The following is a 17,476-nucleotide window of genomic DNA, read 5'->3' on the forward strand; positions in this document are numbered from 1 at the left end:
AATTGGTTGTTAGGATGTAACGATGGCACGTTTCTAAACTGCAATGACTATTGATACCAAATTTGGTACACATTTACCCCTTAGTCAGGTGATCTCAGGGACCGAAGTTTGGTCCAATATGATTCACCACTTGACCACCAGGGGGCAAAGTCCAAAAACCTTAAAAATGGGATTATTCCTTAACTTCTTGCCCGATTGCCACCAATTTGATATCATGGGTACATCTAACCACCATACAGTATATGTCACACAGGTTTTTAATTTCACCTTCTTGTCAAGGTCACAGAGGTCAAATGGCGTAAATTCGCCGTCAGGCCGTAACTATGGCACGTTTCTTAACTGCAATGACTATTGATCACAAATTAAGTACACATGTACCCCTTGGTCAGGTGATCTCAGGTACCGAAGTTTGGTGCGATCTGATTTGCCGTTTGGCCTCCAGGGAGGGGGCCAAATCCTAAATTCTTCAAAAAACCCATTATTCCTAGTAATGACTTGCCCGATTGGCACTAATTTTATATCATAGGTACATCTAATTCTAACAACCATTCAATGTGTCACCCGGGTCTTCTTTGATTTGACCTACTTTTCAAGGTCACAGAGGTCGAATGTACTGTAAATTGGCCATTTTGGGGAAATTGTAATTGCTTGGACCTACATCAAACCTAACACTACATGACACAATACCATGCTCTTTATCCATCTTTCCTCCACATGAGGTGAGCACAATGGCCCTGGCCATTTCATCATTTTTTGGGCCCCAACAGGAAGGTTCCCGAGTGCAGAGCTAGATTTCTCATGTCATCTGCTTCTTCAACCCAAGGATGACCGTCAACCCCAACCAAGGACGAAGAGAGAACAGCAAGGTAGTATTCTCGATCCAGCGTCGCGGTAAGGTAAGGTGAGGTTAGATGTTAGACTTTAGCCTGGACTCAGCGTGGCCAGAAAATGGTGCATATAGTCTGCTATTGAAATTTTCAGCAGTGACTGAGATTATGGGATTTGAGTAAGATACATTTTGCTGAACCATCCAATATATTCAAGACCATCAATGAAATGGCCAGGGGCCATTGTGTTCACCGTATATATAGGGCCAAGATGCATGCTATGCTACTGCTTTCCAAATTTGTATCTTTGTATGACATGATAATATGATGGAGGGCGATATTGACTTGATTGTAGAGTATACAGATTATGGTTGGCTACTAGAAATTAACTTGAAGGGTTAATTTATGAGATTGCCGCACTGAGCTGGGAAAGGGAGAGGATGTGACTGGATGATATTGGTGAAAGGCCAAATGTGACCCATCACATCGAAACGGGTAGTAAGGCGCCAGGTCGTATTGTCTAGATTGTACACATACAGTAGAAATTGCAGAGTTATGCGACTCCAACTTAAGAATATTTCTATTAGAATACTATGTGCAAGGAAAACGATTAAGGAATAGTATACAAAAATGTCTGTTTATTGGTATAAAATACGAAATAAAAATAAAATGTCAATTCGGCAACGAACAAGTTGAGTAAAATATATGCACAGTGCAAAAATGAACATAAATGCTGCTATCGCGCTCTGCAGCAAAATTCAAAACAAAACAGTTTTTCCTTATGATGAACTGGACAAAGGATGCTTTTAACACCTTGGGTGCTGAGCGTTTTTTCTTAATTTTCGCCCGTTTGCTAAGGTTACGCCACTTTTTATCGTTTTTCAAAGAATTAATAAAAATAGAAATAATAAAGATATCTACCTGAAACTTTCTGTGTTGTTTCTTCTGTCCTTAGTCCTAATCATAGTATTGTCTGTTTGAGTGGTAGGCCTCAAAGCATTTTCCCTTGTGTAGTGGAACTTGGCACTTTTTGCAAAAATATCGAGTTTCTTTGCGTTCCCCATTGTATTCAATTCTATAGATCACATGGATCGTCTGCGAACCTAAAAATAACTCCAGCCTATTGTGTGATCTCGGTGGAACCGTAGCAGATGACATAGTGGAGGGGAGATTGCTTTCGTCATCACTGGGCGGGAGATTTGCATCTTGGCGGAGATCTCCGTCATATAGCGCCCAAGCGTATACGTGATGGGGTCACGGAGATCTCCGTCATATAGCGCCCAAGCGTATACGTGATGGGATCGCGGAGATCTCCGTCATATAGCGCCCAAGCCTATACGTGATGGGATCGCGGAGATCTCCGTCATATAGCGCCCAAGCGTATACGTGATGGGATCGCGGAGATCTCCGTCATATAGCACCGAAGGTGTTAAGAATTACTAGTATTGAACGATTACAAACTGAGAACTGGATTGTGCCCAAGAACAAGTTCAGTTCAAGATATGCATGGCACAAAAATAAAACATCAATTCAAACTGAACAGTCTCTCCTCATGATATACTGGAGAAGTGATGCCTATAACAATTAGTAGTACTAGCATATACCCATGGAGCGGGCAAAGTTGAAATGTAATATACATTAGTTAAATGGGCACGTTGATTGAGCTACATTAAATTTCTAACGTTACTGAAGTTTTATTAACGGTTAAACACGAAATTAACTGCATTTAGGGACTTATTGCTGCTATCTACATGCAACCCCCAATAGATTGATTGGAGTACGCTATTTTGCACAATGCATTGAGACCAGTGACAGCAGGTCCTGTTCCAAATACGGCCCTCACATATTAGGCATATCACCTACCCACTATAACGTCCGCTCACGACGTCATTGCGGGTCTCGTAGGATTATAAGGAAGATAACTCTCATTTGGTAAACTCTTGTATTTTACCTCTATTGCCTGAGGTGAAACTGTAAAGACATATAAGATGACAGTGTCAATACATCTCTAAACTACAACTAAAAGACAAATCTCATCAAGTCACAACCTGAAGACAGGACGTCTTGAAGACACCATACGGTGCTGCCACCTGCGAGAAACACTACGCACTATAACAATGTACACTGTACTGTGCACATGCAACACAGGATAGAAATTGGACAGGGGTTGTGCCCTTACTTGAGCCTAAAAACAAGAGGAACTTCCTCCAATTGCAAGATCTATGGTTTAACTTGTGTTAATCAATGTACTAACGGAGGTATTTAGACAATAAAGACCGAATAGATGACAAATCAGTTCGCACGAAGCAGGTGACTAAAACCCGGGAACAACACAACTGTTTATTGATACCCTGACTGCATGTTCCGGTAGGCCACTCTGCAGAATTTGCCTTATCACTCAGGTCAGTGTTTCTCGAATAGAACTAAAATAGAACAGGCTAATCATTAATCTCCCTGCTAATACCCTGCACCATGGACCAGGTTGTATAGCACTACATACGTGCTGGAAGCTAATACTGATGTGGCAGGGAGAATATGCGTGAAGTTTGTGTATGCTTTTGAGAATGAGCGGAGCTCTCCAGTCGACGTGCTCTCTGAAAAGTTGTTATTTATTCTAAAACCACGAAGATATTCTACGTATGACACCCTCAGTGACACTCTTACATATGATCCAGACCTACTTCAGCTACATATTCATTGGCTGGCATTGGTAGAATCCATTCAGTATTTATTGGAGATTGCTTTTTTTTATGTATGATGGGATACTTTTAGGACGTATATTTTCAACAAAGTTCTTTCAGTCCGGAATCTTTTTGTCCGATTGTTTGGGTGGAGGTATTCTGAAGAAATCATGTTTACGTTGGTTGCCCTTACCATTGTTGTTTCCAGAGTGTTTTTTAGGTTTACTTGTCCCTGATAGATATTTACCTCAACATTTTAAATTTTTAGCTCAGCTGACAAAGTCAGCGGAGCTAGTAGAATAGCTGTTCAAATGGTGTCCGTCCTGCAATCCATCCATCCATCCATCTAGGGACCCATCTGTGGACAAAATTGGACATTTCTGACCGGAAAGGCTGAGCCACTTCGTTAACGGTGCTAAATTAGGAGTTGCCCAAGGTGAACTCAGAAACGAAAAATCAGCGCGATCCGACCTGTATTAAGAGAATGAGGTCATTTCGCGTTTAGATTTCTTTCCCTTTTTACCTCGGTCCACAGAGCAAATATTGTTTTCAAATGTGGCTGAATATTTTTAAATATTTTTTCATTTTTTACTTTTAATGGAATTAATATAGTTTTCACGCCAGTTGGCGCTGCAGGCACATTGACTGAATTTTGGCGATTTCAAATTTGGCGGTGGCTCAACTTTTTGCAAGCAGTGCTGCTGATTGGCCAATCGATAGAAGAGATGCCACCATTTCAAAATGGCGGTAGTCGCTGCTTCAATGAAGGTGAGTGAAATTTCTCATGTTCAATCGGTTGATACTCTTTTAATCAACATGACCATGTACCTGAAATTTGTTTAGGTACTGAAAAGAGTCTATATAATTCAGATTTATCAATAGTTTTTTATAGTATTGCGGAAATTTTGTGCACAAATTAGCGAAAGTTGGTGCTCGTCTCATGTCATTTTAGAGCGAGAAATTTGTTTCCGTCGATCTCTACCAGTGAAAAATCGCTTGCATAGCTTCGATTGTTTGTGAAAATAAGTATCTGAACTTGGTTTCAAATAGTCTAGAGAGTTACCTTTGTGGTGATACATATGGTATGTGATAAATATTTGTGGAATTTGTGAAATTCGGGTTTTCAAACGTGCCGATGATGCAAGTGATCTCGCGTGAATTTTGCAAGTCCTGATAGTGATATGTCGACCGGGTGTCAAAAATCACTCGCCTAAATTCAATTCAAAGATCGAAAATAATATCTGAACTTCGTTTCAAATAGCCTACGCAATTATCATTTCGGTGATATATAATGCATGCATGTAATAATTGATTAATCTGCCTAAAACGCGCAATTAAAACGGCGAAAGATCTTGATAAACACTCTGGTGGCGGTCGCACTAAACAACGACCGGTAGGGCCCGGAGTCTGGCGGAGAAAAAAAGGTAGCGCCCGGAGGTTGAATCGGGATTTTTATGCACTTTTAACTGTATATATATGTTGTTAAGATGTATTTCTAACAGTTCTGTAACTTTGATGACCAAGCTTGCACCCAAAGTTGGTGAAATTGATGCTTGTTTATGGACTGCGCTAGCGACCGGAGAATTCGCCGTCGGTCATTTGAATGAATTACTGTCGTTTCGCTACATTGCCAGTTCGCTACAAGTCGTTTCGCTACATGTGGCGGTCGTTTCGCTACATGGTAGGTCGTTTCGCTACATGGGTGGAGCCGTTTCGCTACATGATGGGTATGGTCGTTTCGCTACATGGAGGACGTTTCGCTACATGGGTGGAGACGAGCGAGCCAACGTGAAGGCCTTGCAAAGGCCTCCAAATCTGCGTTGAAGTGCGTTTGAATGACCCCTGTCAATCAATAATAAGTACGTATACACGGATACAGACGATTGAGCGAGCCAACGCGAAGGCCTTGCAAAGGCCTCCAAATCTGCGTTGAAGTGCGTTTGAATGACCCCTGTCAATCAATAATAAGTACGTATACACGGATAGACGATTGAGCGAGCCAACGCGAAGGCCTTGCAAAGGCCTCCAAATCTGCGTTGAAGTGCGGTTGAATGACCCCTGTCAATCAATAATAAGTACGTAATTGAGCGAGCCAATGCGAATGGATGTCTATGAGGTTACTGGTCCATTCAAGTGCGAACAAACTCTCAACAACTGTTCTGTCGTTATCTCCCCGTCGCTGTAATCGTCCCATGCCTTAAAGATACGTCTTTGAAGCGCAACGTACTTCTTTCGCTGTATTCTGCGCAACTTGCCCTCAGAAACCAGCCGTACCTGAAGATGCGCAATTTGCGCTTCTGAATTCAAGAGGTTGATCAACTGGTAGAAAGGGAGACCGCTGCGTCCTCTGGCCCGTCTGTTTATCGCGTTATGCCACCCCTCGACGTCATTGTTCGTCCGTATGGGTGACATGTACACGCTCCAAGAAGTTTCATTCCAGTTCGGATTATCGAACCACGTATTCTCGATGTGCGTCACCAATTGCGACAGAGGCTGCGAGGTTGCCCTTGTTTTCATTACATCGAAAATCTCGCGTATCCTGTCGGCGGGAAGGAATGGTAGGGCCATTAACTTCTTTATGTAGTCGTGTGCACTTTTATCGTTCGCGTAGGCCGTTTGCAAGCCGAGTTCTTGGACTTTCCGCCAAATTGCTTGGGTCCAGTGGAACAGACATCCTGTGATTTTGATGCCTGGAAATACTCGGCGGAAAGCCCCCCACATGGCACTTTCAAAGTCAATAACGATGTTATCGACGCGAACCTCTCCGACAATCTCCTTCAACCTTTGCAAGATTGCTTTATAATCGCGCTTCTTTCGGCCGGACATCAATGCAAACGCGAGGGGCAACTGTTTAGTGTCTTCCCCACTCTTGACGAAGGCGTTAATAGAGAAAAGCTGTTTGAAGGGCGACCGGCAAAGTTTAAACGTGGCCTCAGCGTACCAGGTCTTTGCTTTACTCAGGAGGTGGATTTGTTCATCTGTTGCGAAGATGAAATGCCGGCGATCTCGGACATTAATGTCAGCTTTTAAAAAATTTTCAGCGACGTGGTCCTCTTGGAGCTCAAATTCTAAGTCTGTGGGATCTTGCGGGGATTCTTCTGGCGAAAGCGATTAGTTGCTCTGGTTAAGCAGCTCATTTTCGGTAGCGAAGGACATGGACCTGAGTTCACGTGCTCAAGAAGGACTTCAGTCACAATAGCGGATGCTGACTTGTACACGTTTTCGGCGGCTTTATCTTTCATGGACGCGGTTATCTTGGAGACGACTGCTGCACCTGGTTGTGCTTGATGGTTATGCGGATTTTTCCCAACAATAAATTGGTCCCCCTTTGGTGTCACCATAGCGCGACACGGATTATGCTTCGGCCGGATCGTGCATTGCCAATCAGTTGTAGTATTGTTATTACGACGGCGCATAACGTTGTACGTGTAACCGTGGCTGTCAATCAATTTGTTTCTTGACCGTTTAGTCCCGTCGTCAACGATTTGAAACGTCAATTCGAAGTCTTCCGCGGCCGGCCAAATTGAATTAGGTTCCTCAATGGATGATTCATTTATCTCCGGAATTCGTACGTCAGGTCGAACAATGTATGTCTGATCTCCGCGTGGTAAAGTCTCGTCTTCGAGCAGTGTGGAGGCATGCGTTGGCGATGGTGGAGTTATGTCCCGGAATAGGTACATACTGACGTTGGCGGTGGGGTCAGGTGAGGCGGCGGCGGAAATCTCCCGCATAGGTGGCGATGGACTTTCGCATAGTGTAGTAGAGACGTTGGCGGTGGGGTCAGGTAAGACGTCGGAAATGTCCATCATTGGTGGTGGATTTTCGCGTGGCGTAGTGACGTCCGCGGTGCCAGTGGGGTCAGGTGAATCGTCGGAAATGTCTAACATAAGTGGTGGACTTTCGCGTGGCATACTGACGTCTGTGGTGGAGTCAGGTGAGTCGGCGGAAATGTCTATCATGGGTGGTGGACTTTGGCGAAGAGGATTAGTGACGACGTCGGCGGTGGGGTCAGAGACGGCGGAAATGTCAATCGTTGGCGGTGCCGGTGGGTCAGCAGTAGTCGGACTTGATGTAATCACTTTGCGCTTGCGCTTGTTGGGCTGTTCGTCATGGACCAAGGTTGTCGTTTAGTTTGACAAGAATGTTTCGTAGTTTTACTTGCAGTAACTCAAAGATGCTAACACAAGGAGTTCTTGATGATAACTGGTTTATTTGATCGTATAGTGGTAATATGTATGGTTAGGTACTACAAAGAACATAATCTTAATCTTATAAGTATGCTGCAACTTCCTGTCTTGAAAGGGGTTGCTAATCTGTGTGGAGACAGAGAGTCTAGGAACAGAATTACCACAAGGGTCCCTTGTGGGAAACAGCCTTGGGCAATATTCGACATCCTCCGCGGCCAACAAAATGAGTTAATTACTCTGATTAAAACACGAGCTTATCCTGCTGATCCAACTACAGTCAAAACAACAATCAAGAAATTACACATAATCTAATCTAAAGCATAGAGGCAACCAAAGGTTATGAATGGAGGAAACTAAATTAGTTTGAAGTCAAAAGTCAGTGTTACTATATATAACAGTCAATGAAGCAGAAGAGCTTAGAGTCATGATGCAAGCTCGTAAGTATGCACAGTCCAAAACTAAGAACAAATGTGCACGGCCCATGCCTATGCCAATGGAAGTTAATATACACTGCAAACAGACATAAAAAGGTCTCTTGAATGTAGACGCAATATAAAACAATAAATGATAATGACTTATTTCACCTAAAGTGACGATACTAATTAAACATTATCCAAACATATGGAAGTGAATCACTTAAAAATATTTCCAAATTATACTCCAAGCAGACTAATCACTGTCAACAAACAAGTCATAAAGTCAGTTTTCAGACTGATCGCGGATTTTCATTTTCGCGATTGCAGCAGAATTGCGGATTGGCCTCGTTGGAGGCGCAGTGTTATCGGGCGAAGTGTCTTTTTTGTCATAATCCGCACAGTTTATTTCGAGAGGATAGAGATGCGCGACGGCACGATTTGATATTCCAGAGTTTGTTTTCACCTTTGCTACTCGAGTGAGGCCATCGGGGCCGGTCAGAAGATCAATCACTATACCTAGTCTCCAGTTGCGGCGCGGGTGGTCCTTGTCATACACAATGAAAACATCGCCCTTTTTGATCACATTGTTCACAGCGTTTTGCTTTTTGAGTTCATGAGCGTGGCGTTGGCGAAGTGCTGCCAGATATTCGTTCTGGAAGCGAGTTTTGAAATTCTGAATTAATTGTGAGCGGCGGAAAGCAATCTTTTCTAAATGTTCTTTACCAATGTAGTCTTTGTCAAATTGAGATTCATCTAAGTCCTGACTTGGCAAGAGTTCAATCAAGCGACCGTGCAACAAATGGTTTGGGGAGAGGATTGATAACTCCTCCAATTCTGACGCGACATACGTAAGCGGTCTGTTGTTTACAATGGCTTGGATCTCCTTGATTAAGGTCTGAAGCTCAGCAAGACAAACTAAAGATTTTCCTAAAACCTTTTTGATCGCGGTTTTGCTGGTCCCAATACAACGTTCATGGACTCCGGCCATCCAACTAGCTTGCACCGGAATGTAGCGAAATTTGATGCGTTTTTCGGCGAAATGATTTTGAGTGTCTCTATGTCGCACGATCTGATACATGCGTTTTAGTTCGGTTTCACTGCTCGTAAACGTTTTTGCATTGTCACAATAAATCACTGATGGGGTTGAATGGCTGGAACAGAATCTACGAAAAGCGCGCAGGAAAGAAGATGTGGTGATGTCTTCCACTATTTCTAGAGTTATATGTCGCGTGGCACAGCATGTGAAGAGACAGAGGTAAACTTTCTTAGTTTTTCCGTACATTTTTACTAACAAATGTCCTGTAAAGTCAATCGCTGTGGCTGAGTATGGTTTTGCTTCGTCAAGCCTGAATTTGGGTAAGGGCGGAGCATGTGGTGTTTGATACGCCCGACCTGAAACTTTACGGCAGATAACGCATCCTTTTAGGATTTTTCGCACTGCACTTCGCATCGATGTTATCCAGAACTTTGTCCTGATTTGAGCCATGGTGGCCCCAACTCCGTAGTGAAAGACAGTTCTGTGTGAATCCAGTATTATCAGGTTGGTGAGATGGCAAATTCGTGGCAATAGAATTGGCAGTTTCATCTCATGATCGTAGATTGGGTGATTTCGAACCCTCCCCGCGCAGCGCAAGATACCATCATCGGATAACACGAGACCAAGCTGATGGACTAAGGGTGGCGAGCGTTTGAGTTTTCCTTTCCCGTTTTGGAGAGATTTGAGACGGGCGATAATATCTGGATAAGCCGCAAGCTGGGCCGATTTAATCCATTGTTTCTCAGCATCATTGAGGTTTTCAGCGGTAATATCATGGGCGTTTGATCCAAACGCAGAGTTCACGTACGTGGTGACACGTAGCAGTTTTTTGTAGTCACTGAAACGTTCAATGTCAATCACTTTGGCAATTCCCTGATCTTTGTTATGGTGAAATTCATTGTCCATTTCTAGTGTCGCCGTCAGTAATGCAGTGGAGTTTTCCACTTTGAGTTGATCGACGGGCCAGTCGCTGAAATCCTTTTGTAGCCACTCTGGGCCAGTAAGCCAGTCTGATCGTGCAAGTTCAGTATATGACGATCCTCGTGATAGAATATCTGCCATGTTATCCTCCGATTTCACGTGATACCATTCATCTAACTCTGTGTTAGATCTGATCTGTTCGACGCGATTTTTTACAAATGGAGTCAATTTTTTGTCTGAATTGATCCAGTGTAGCGCTACCTGCGAATCGGTTAGGTAGAGCATAGTGATGATGGGATAGGATTCCGCGTAGGTTTCCTTCAGCCACTGTCCGTATTTCGAGCCAATGACCATTGCCTGCAGCTCGCATTTGGGTGTTGTGTATCCTGAGTTTGACACAAGCTTGTTTTTGGAGCCAAGTAGCCGAATGTTATTGTCTCGTTTCATGTATACCACACATGCTGATGCAGTTACTGGAGTTCCATCGCAGAACACCACTAGAGTAACAGGCGAATCTGACCTCATGCCAAGTCCGCGGGGTATGTTAAAGTCTGATGCTCGAGAAATAGATATCCGGATTTTGTCCCATTGTTTGACTTCCTCAGGTGTCAGTGGTTCATCCCACGATTTTTCTTTGGACCACAGTTCATTTACAAACTTTCGTGCGGGAACAATCAATGGCGAAACATAACCTAACGGGTCGAAAACAGATGACGTTTCTGAAAGGACCTGACGTTTGGTGACCAAGTCAGTTTTTGGGAAAGACTTCGGAGCTAAAGCTAGAGTGTCATTCACTGTATTCCATTTCAAACCCAAGGTTGTGACCGCCGTGGCGCTTTTTGTGGACATGTTTTCTGCTCTGGCGTGGTCAGTGAGGGCGGCTGAGTTGCTAGCCCACTGTCGGAGTAGGAAAGACCCTTCACTCATGATGTGCCTCGACCGAGCGTAATAATCCAATGCTTCAGCGTCACTGTTCACAGATGTGAGAAGATTGTCAACATAGAGTTTCTTTGCCATATCCTTGGCGATTGGATCGCTATGGTTATCTAAGTGTTCCGTTAAAACAATAGCCAATGAGAAGGGGCTTGAAACATTTCCGAATATCACTGTATTGCAGTGATACGGGATGACCTCTTTGTTGGGGTCATTGTCTTTGTACCAAAGGAACCGGACATATTTTCTTTCGCTTTCCAGCAATTTCACGGAAAGAAAAGCTCGAGCTATGTCGGCCACTAAACCAACTTTTCGCGTGCGGAAAAGTGTCAATAACTGGGGAAGATCGGTGATCATCTTAGGCCCTTCGTACAGACAAGTGTTCAATGAAGGTTGACCGCAGCTAGCATCAAATACTATCCTCAGTGGAGTGGTTTCGCTATCTTTGAGGATGTAAAAATGTGGTAGATAGTAGCAGTCTTTTTCCAGGAGGGCAGTTTCGGGGTTTTTTACTTCTTCTACCCAACCTTTCTGTATATTTTCTTTCATCACCTTACAATAGGCTGGCATCAGGTTCAGACGTTTCAATCTGGTAGCCGTCTGCAGAAGGCGTCCCCGGCTTGCATTGAGATTGTTTGGCAGTTCCGGGTGATCGGCTCTCCATGGCAAGGGTACGTGGTATTCTCCATCAATGAACTGAATACGATCAGCATAAGCCTGTTGAAAGTTTGCATCTTGTGCGTCGAATTTGAGATGTTCAAATGTCTGTGCGCTATTAGATTCCACGGTTTTGAAATCGTATGGGCATGGATACATTTCACCAGAGAAGCGATTGTCAAGATTGAAATCATAATTCAGAGTTAATGTTGTTGTACTTACAGTCGAAGGAGCTGTTGTGGATTGATGCAAGGGCCCTGATACAAAACATCCGAGATTTGAGAATTGAAGCATTGGTCCTTCTCCTTTAACCATTTTGCTTTCCAGAAAAAGGTACGCGCTGTCGCATCCAATCAAACAGTTTACTTTGAAAATGTCATCATGATAATCATCTGCAAGATTTTCACGGGCGACATAATCAAATTCAAGACATTTGTTCCATCCAGGGCGAGCAATCGGTTTGACAATTTCGTCACATATCATAACATCCATATCGACTTCTCCGTCAGATGTTGCCACTCCCACCGTTGCGATATCGTACACCTTGCGGGTGGTATGACCTCCGAATCCGTGAACAAACATCGTTTTACGGCGGTGCGCTTTGAGATCGAGTTTTCTGGCAATTTCAGTCGTTACGTATGAATGCATGCTTCCACGATCAATGAGCACTGATGCTCTGCACTTAGAATCCGCGTTTATCAAGAATATTTTCCCGGTTTCCAAAAGAATAGGGTTATCAGGTTTCGCGGAGACTAGGTTGTGTGACGATCCCTGACCAACACTCATAGCAGTTGCTTGGTCGGGGGTTACGGTTTCCGTTTGAGAATTTCCGCTAGCTGACGATAATCCATTTTCTGACAATAATCCATTTTTTGACGATAATCCATTTTTTGACGATAATCCATTTTGCGACGGTACCTCTCCTAGTCATTGTTGGTCCGCAGCAATCATGGTCGTTGTTAAAGTCACAGTTGTAGGCACCAGTCCATCATGAAGAGTTGTGTGATGCCTCGAGTTGTTGCAGGTGCGGCAGGACGGCCATTTTGGGTTTTGTTTACATTCCCCTCTGTTGTGCTTCCTGAGACATACGTAACAAAGTTTCTTTGATCGTGCCTGGGCCAGACGCTGTCCTGCATCCAGGGTGCACTGGTGTGGCCAATGTTCCCCTTCACAAAGAATGCATTTCTTGATTCGCTGACTTGAAGAGTTTGAAATCAACGACGCCGTGGTTGAAGTAGTGGGACGATGCGAGGTGTTGTCCCGAGATCTGGCATCCTGTACTTCGTGACGTTCCCCGAGATTTTCTAATTGTTCTTGGAACGCCTTCCAAAATAAATCTAAGTTAAAGTCATCTCCTTGGGCACAAGTTCCCATTTTTTCAATCATTTGCCTTGGGAGTTTTCTTTCCAAGGCTGGCACAATGAATGCTGAACACTCGTTGATATTAATTCCGAGATGCTCCAATGACCGCAGATTCCCGTTCACACCGTTGAAGAATCTCGTCAGTGCAGCGTGACTGTAGCCCGGGGCAGCCATGTCCGTTATGTTGTTGACATGTGCCCTTACAATCTTCCTTTTCTGACCAAATCGTTCCTTAAGAATCGTGATCAGGTTCGGCAGGTTCGTCCCAGATGCGTGTATTCCCCGCACCGCTTCTTGCGCCTGTCCGTTCAGCTGGCCAATGATATAATTAAACTTAGTTATATCTGAATAGTGTCCCGCCAAAATATCACATTCGATCGTGTCCCAGAAACTCGTGAATTTCGTGTAATTTCCATCGAACGTGGGAAGCTTTAATTTGGGCAGCTGGGCTGTCTTTTTGGTAGTGGCCGGGGTGCTCCCATTGTCCTCTTTTTTCTCTTCATTGGTTGAGAGCTTGGACTGGATCTGGGCTAGTGCTGTTCTCCGTTTCCTACGGATGGCCGAACTTTCGGTAATATGCTGCTTCAGCAACTCCTCTTCGTCTAACTCTGTCAGCGTCTTCTCGATCTCATTGTTTAAGTCCTCGATGGCGTGAAAGGTTCCTTTCAACTCCTCATAAAATCCTTGTATGTGGAATAAGTCCGTGGCGTCATTTGCCTCTTTTAGACAGTCCTCGAAACTGCCTTGTCTGAAGTCACGAGTCTTCATCATCTTTCGTACAGCTTCCATAGTGACCTCCATAATCCTGGTCACGGCACCAATTTGTCGTTTAGTTTGACAAGAATGTTTCGTAGTTTTACTTGCAGTAACTCAAAGATGCTAACACAAGGAGTTCTTGATGATAACTGGTTTATTTGATCGTATAGTGGTAATATGTATGGTTAGGTACTACAAAGAACATAATCTTAATCTTATAAGTATGCTGCAACTTCCTGTCTTGAAAGGGGTTGCTAATCTGTGTGGAGACAGAGAGTCTAGGAACAGAATTACCACAAGGGTCCCTTGTGGGAAACAGCCTTGGGCAATATTCGACAAAGGTTCCTTTTCGCTTGTTGTCAACTTTTAGGAGAGGCACAAAATGGCTGGGAGTCCATGTTCCGCGATTTAACGCAGCACTTCCAGAGGACCAGAGGATGTGAATGGCAGCATTCGTTCCCCTGTTCTTTGAAGTTCGCGGAACAAACGTCGTGCTAAGGCGGCGTACCGCAGGGTCCATATGACCATTCATTGGCGGATACATGGATACAATCGAGCGGCCGACCACTGAGGCGAGAGCGTGAAAACACCACGCGGAAGATTCGTTGCGTCGGAGGCAGTCAGAACAGGCGTCATCAAAACTTTGGGTGAGCGCGTCCCATACCGGATCAACATTCTGTTTGATGTAGAAATCGCGGTGAAGAATTAACTCAATGGCCGTTCTGACGCGCAGCTCGGGGGTTTTAGAGAGACTCGTATCTCCGCAGAGCGCTACTGATACCGCGTGATAGAGACAATCCCCATCACCAGGAATGCTGACAGGTAGCCTGTTTCGCACTCCCCCACTCTTCTCCAAGATACGCTGTGCGTTTGTGTCGATAGCGTGTATGTTTTCTTGGTACATAGCAGTAAAGCCTTGGGCCGGTACGGCAATCGGGCCGACATTTCGGCGCAGGAGAATTTGCTCACGTCTTGCTGCTGCCCTCAGGAGGTCAGGGGTGATGCCAATCAAAAATCTCTGAAGAGATGCGCCGAAATTATACGCGTTTGGGTCCGAGGTCCACGTAACGCACCTCGTACACCAGTACTCTAGTGGCAACTTACCTAACTCTTCGAAGATAGGTCCCGGAAGCCCTTGGCACTTAGCGTGGAACCACAACGAGCATCCCTCGCAAAAAATCACGTCCGTGATGCATTGTCGCTTGCAATCTCCACAGGGATAGGAATTTCGTTTCGGCATGCTTTCTCTTGGGCTCCACTACAGACTATGTCAATTCGATGATGCTGACAATATGCGGAATGAGAAGTTTGAGCCCTTTTTATAGTAGCATGGAGTCAATTAGTGAGGAGGGTAATCATCTCCTGAGATTTGATTGGCTTAAGTTTAATTGCCTTTACGGCATTGGATGGTCAGGTAGATAACCATGGCAACATTCAGGCAGCGGTCGGCTTTAACCAGAGGCACGCCTAATTAACCGTGAGACGTCAAGGTGGCCACATCGCCTCCATCGAAAACAAGGGTATACAGCATAAGTGTACTCTTTAAATAGAAGTAGGCCTACACTTTCCGGTGCACATATATGCCGTACCCTTGTTTTCACCTGATCGTGCAATACAATATTGAGAATAAATACTAAATAAATATGCAAAAGTTTGCAATGCCGATGTACTCAGAACATTCCTCTTGTGATTTGAGGAAATAAGCTCCATTGAGCTGTTCCTCTTTCCCTATGTGATAAAGGAGATTCTCTACTGTAACGAAGATAAGCAGTGAATGTTTGGAAGGACGATATGAATCTCTTTTTGCACCTTAAGACACAGGAAATTTAAAAAGGGGTACAACATTGAAAATTACCGTCAACTAATTTCGGCTGTTTATTCATTGAAAAGGTCGAATGGTTTGACTAAGACACCCTTTAGGCCAACTATAAAAAAAATTCGATTCTCGAGAGTCCTCGCCCTTGCAGGAAATTGGTGCCTTATAGTTTTATTTTTTATTTTGATAAAAACCCATTCAAAAGGACATGTGAGACAGAGAAACCCTATTATTGAGCAGGGATATTTGATCCTGTCTGTTATTTCCGTGGTGTTGAGGAAGTAAGGTCAATAAAACCTTCTGAATACCCAATTTGGGACGACTGTGGGTGCACAAAAGTAACCAGTTGCAAGATGTACGTGGGCTTTGAAGCCTAGGACGTGCATGTATGTTCAGGATTCGACTGGTCCCCTGTCTAACTTTCACATAGGCCATCTCGTTAAATATGCATATGTATAAATTTAGACAGGGGACCAGTCTAGTTCAGCATCAGGATAATAAAGTGCTTTTTTTCATATCATTTCGAACTTGTTTTGTAAATGTTTCCCAGTTAAGAAGAATCTTAAATAAAATGCTTCCTCCCTTGCCACATGCTCTGAAAAAAAGGACGAGAAATAATCTAATGTTATTTTTAGTTGACATTAATAGCTCAATCTGTGTATCTGTTTTTGCTTGGTTAACATGTACTATACATGACATCATCATCATCATCATCATCATCATCATAGGCGTTTTGGCCCAGAATTGGGCCTTTGCCTTTCGATTTATATTGGCGCATGGGTCGTGCAACATATTCTTCATATAGAGAAGAAACAAATAAAGAAAGAACATTTGACACTTATACAGAAAAAGACAATTTTTTACAAGAAGCCTAGTAGCTTAATAGTTTGTGTGGTCAAGACAGAGAGGGTCCTAGATACGATCGATAGGACCACGTTGACCCCACAAAGCATACATGTTTATATTTACAGTTTGGCGTGAACTCTTGTTAAGAACAGTGCACTATATAATTTTATAATTTTTTAGCCAGAGAAGTTATATTGTTATTCGGTAATAAGCTGGAACTACCGAAAGACATACCTCTTTGATGATATAGTTTTCTCTGTAACTCAGCATACTCCTTTGTTTACAGCGGACTCCCTGCTTTCTGTGACATAGCCTAACTTGTCCTGGTATATAATGGTGTCACGGGGATGTTAATGCTGGAGTCTGTTAACGAACGGACAGTAGGTTAGTTTTGGGTGCTATAAAGGACAAGTGAGTGGAGTATAGAGGTCCCGGCTGATCTGAAAAGTAATATACTGATTTCAGGCCTGGTGAAAAGGAACGTTTATATGTTTAACAGTGCAATGGGTTACATAATACATGGCATGATGATGTCATTTGGTTAGGATGACTTATGTACAGCATATTAAGTAGATTATTTATAGGTTACAAACAGCGAGACTATTGTCGGGCGCTGCAAAAATGAAGAGTTAACCATCGGGTTGGCTAAGAACTACTTTTAGATATGTAGCAAGTTATGCATACAGGTTTATGGTAAGATAAGCACGATGAACTAGTATAAGCAGCGAGGCAGGTTGCCGAGCGCTGGCATGTGATACTAGAGGAAGATGAGATGAGAATGAGACTGAGAGGGGAAGAGAGAGATGGTCAAGTTTTTATAGATGTAGGTTGAAGATTTGTTCAAGTACGTCGTCTGGGATCAAGGAAAGTAGTCTGGTTAATGTTCTCCAGTGTATTACGGCAATAAGACTATTTGGGGGCGATGGGGTGAAGGATGAATCCTGATTACGGAAAGGGTTAAACATTATCTCGAAACGACTCATGAAGACCTGTTCTGAGGGATCGAAGGGAGAGTTGTAGGTATTCTGCTGAGATGAT

The 17,476-nt window shown here is 43.7% G+C and overlaps 1 protein-coding gene across 1 annotated transcript; it reads right to left on the reverse strand.

The window, feature by feature from the left end:
- Nucleotides 1–8,394: 8,394 nt before the first annotated feature.
- Nucleotides 8,395–11,817, reverse strand: LOC135497202 (uncharacterized). Its single transcript, XM_064786947.1, has one exon. It carries the CDS (start codon nt 11,815–11,817, stop codon nt 8,395–8,397), a length of 3,423 nt encoding a protein of 1,140 aa, XP_064643017.1.
- Between the last annotated feature and the right edge of the window lie 5,659 nt (nt 11,818–17,476).

The sequence above is a fragment of the Lineus longissimus genome, chromosome 12 (assembly GCF_910592395.1).
Source record: "Lineus longissimus chromosome 12, tnLinLong1.2, whole genome shotgun sequence".
Classification (NCBI taxonomy): Eukaryota; Metazoa; Nemertea; class Pilidiophora; order Heteronemertea; family Lineidae; genus Lineus; species Lineus longissimus.

Excerpts from the sequence above, each read along its gene's own strand:
- LOC135497202 (XM_064786947.1), bottom strand. The coding sequence starts at position 11,817 with ATGTATCCATGCCCATACGATTTCAAAACCGTGGAATCTAATAGCGCA.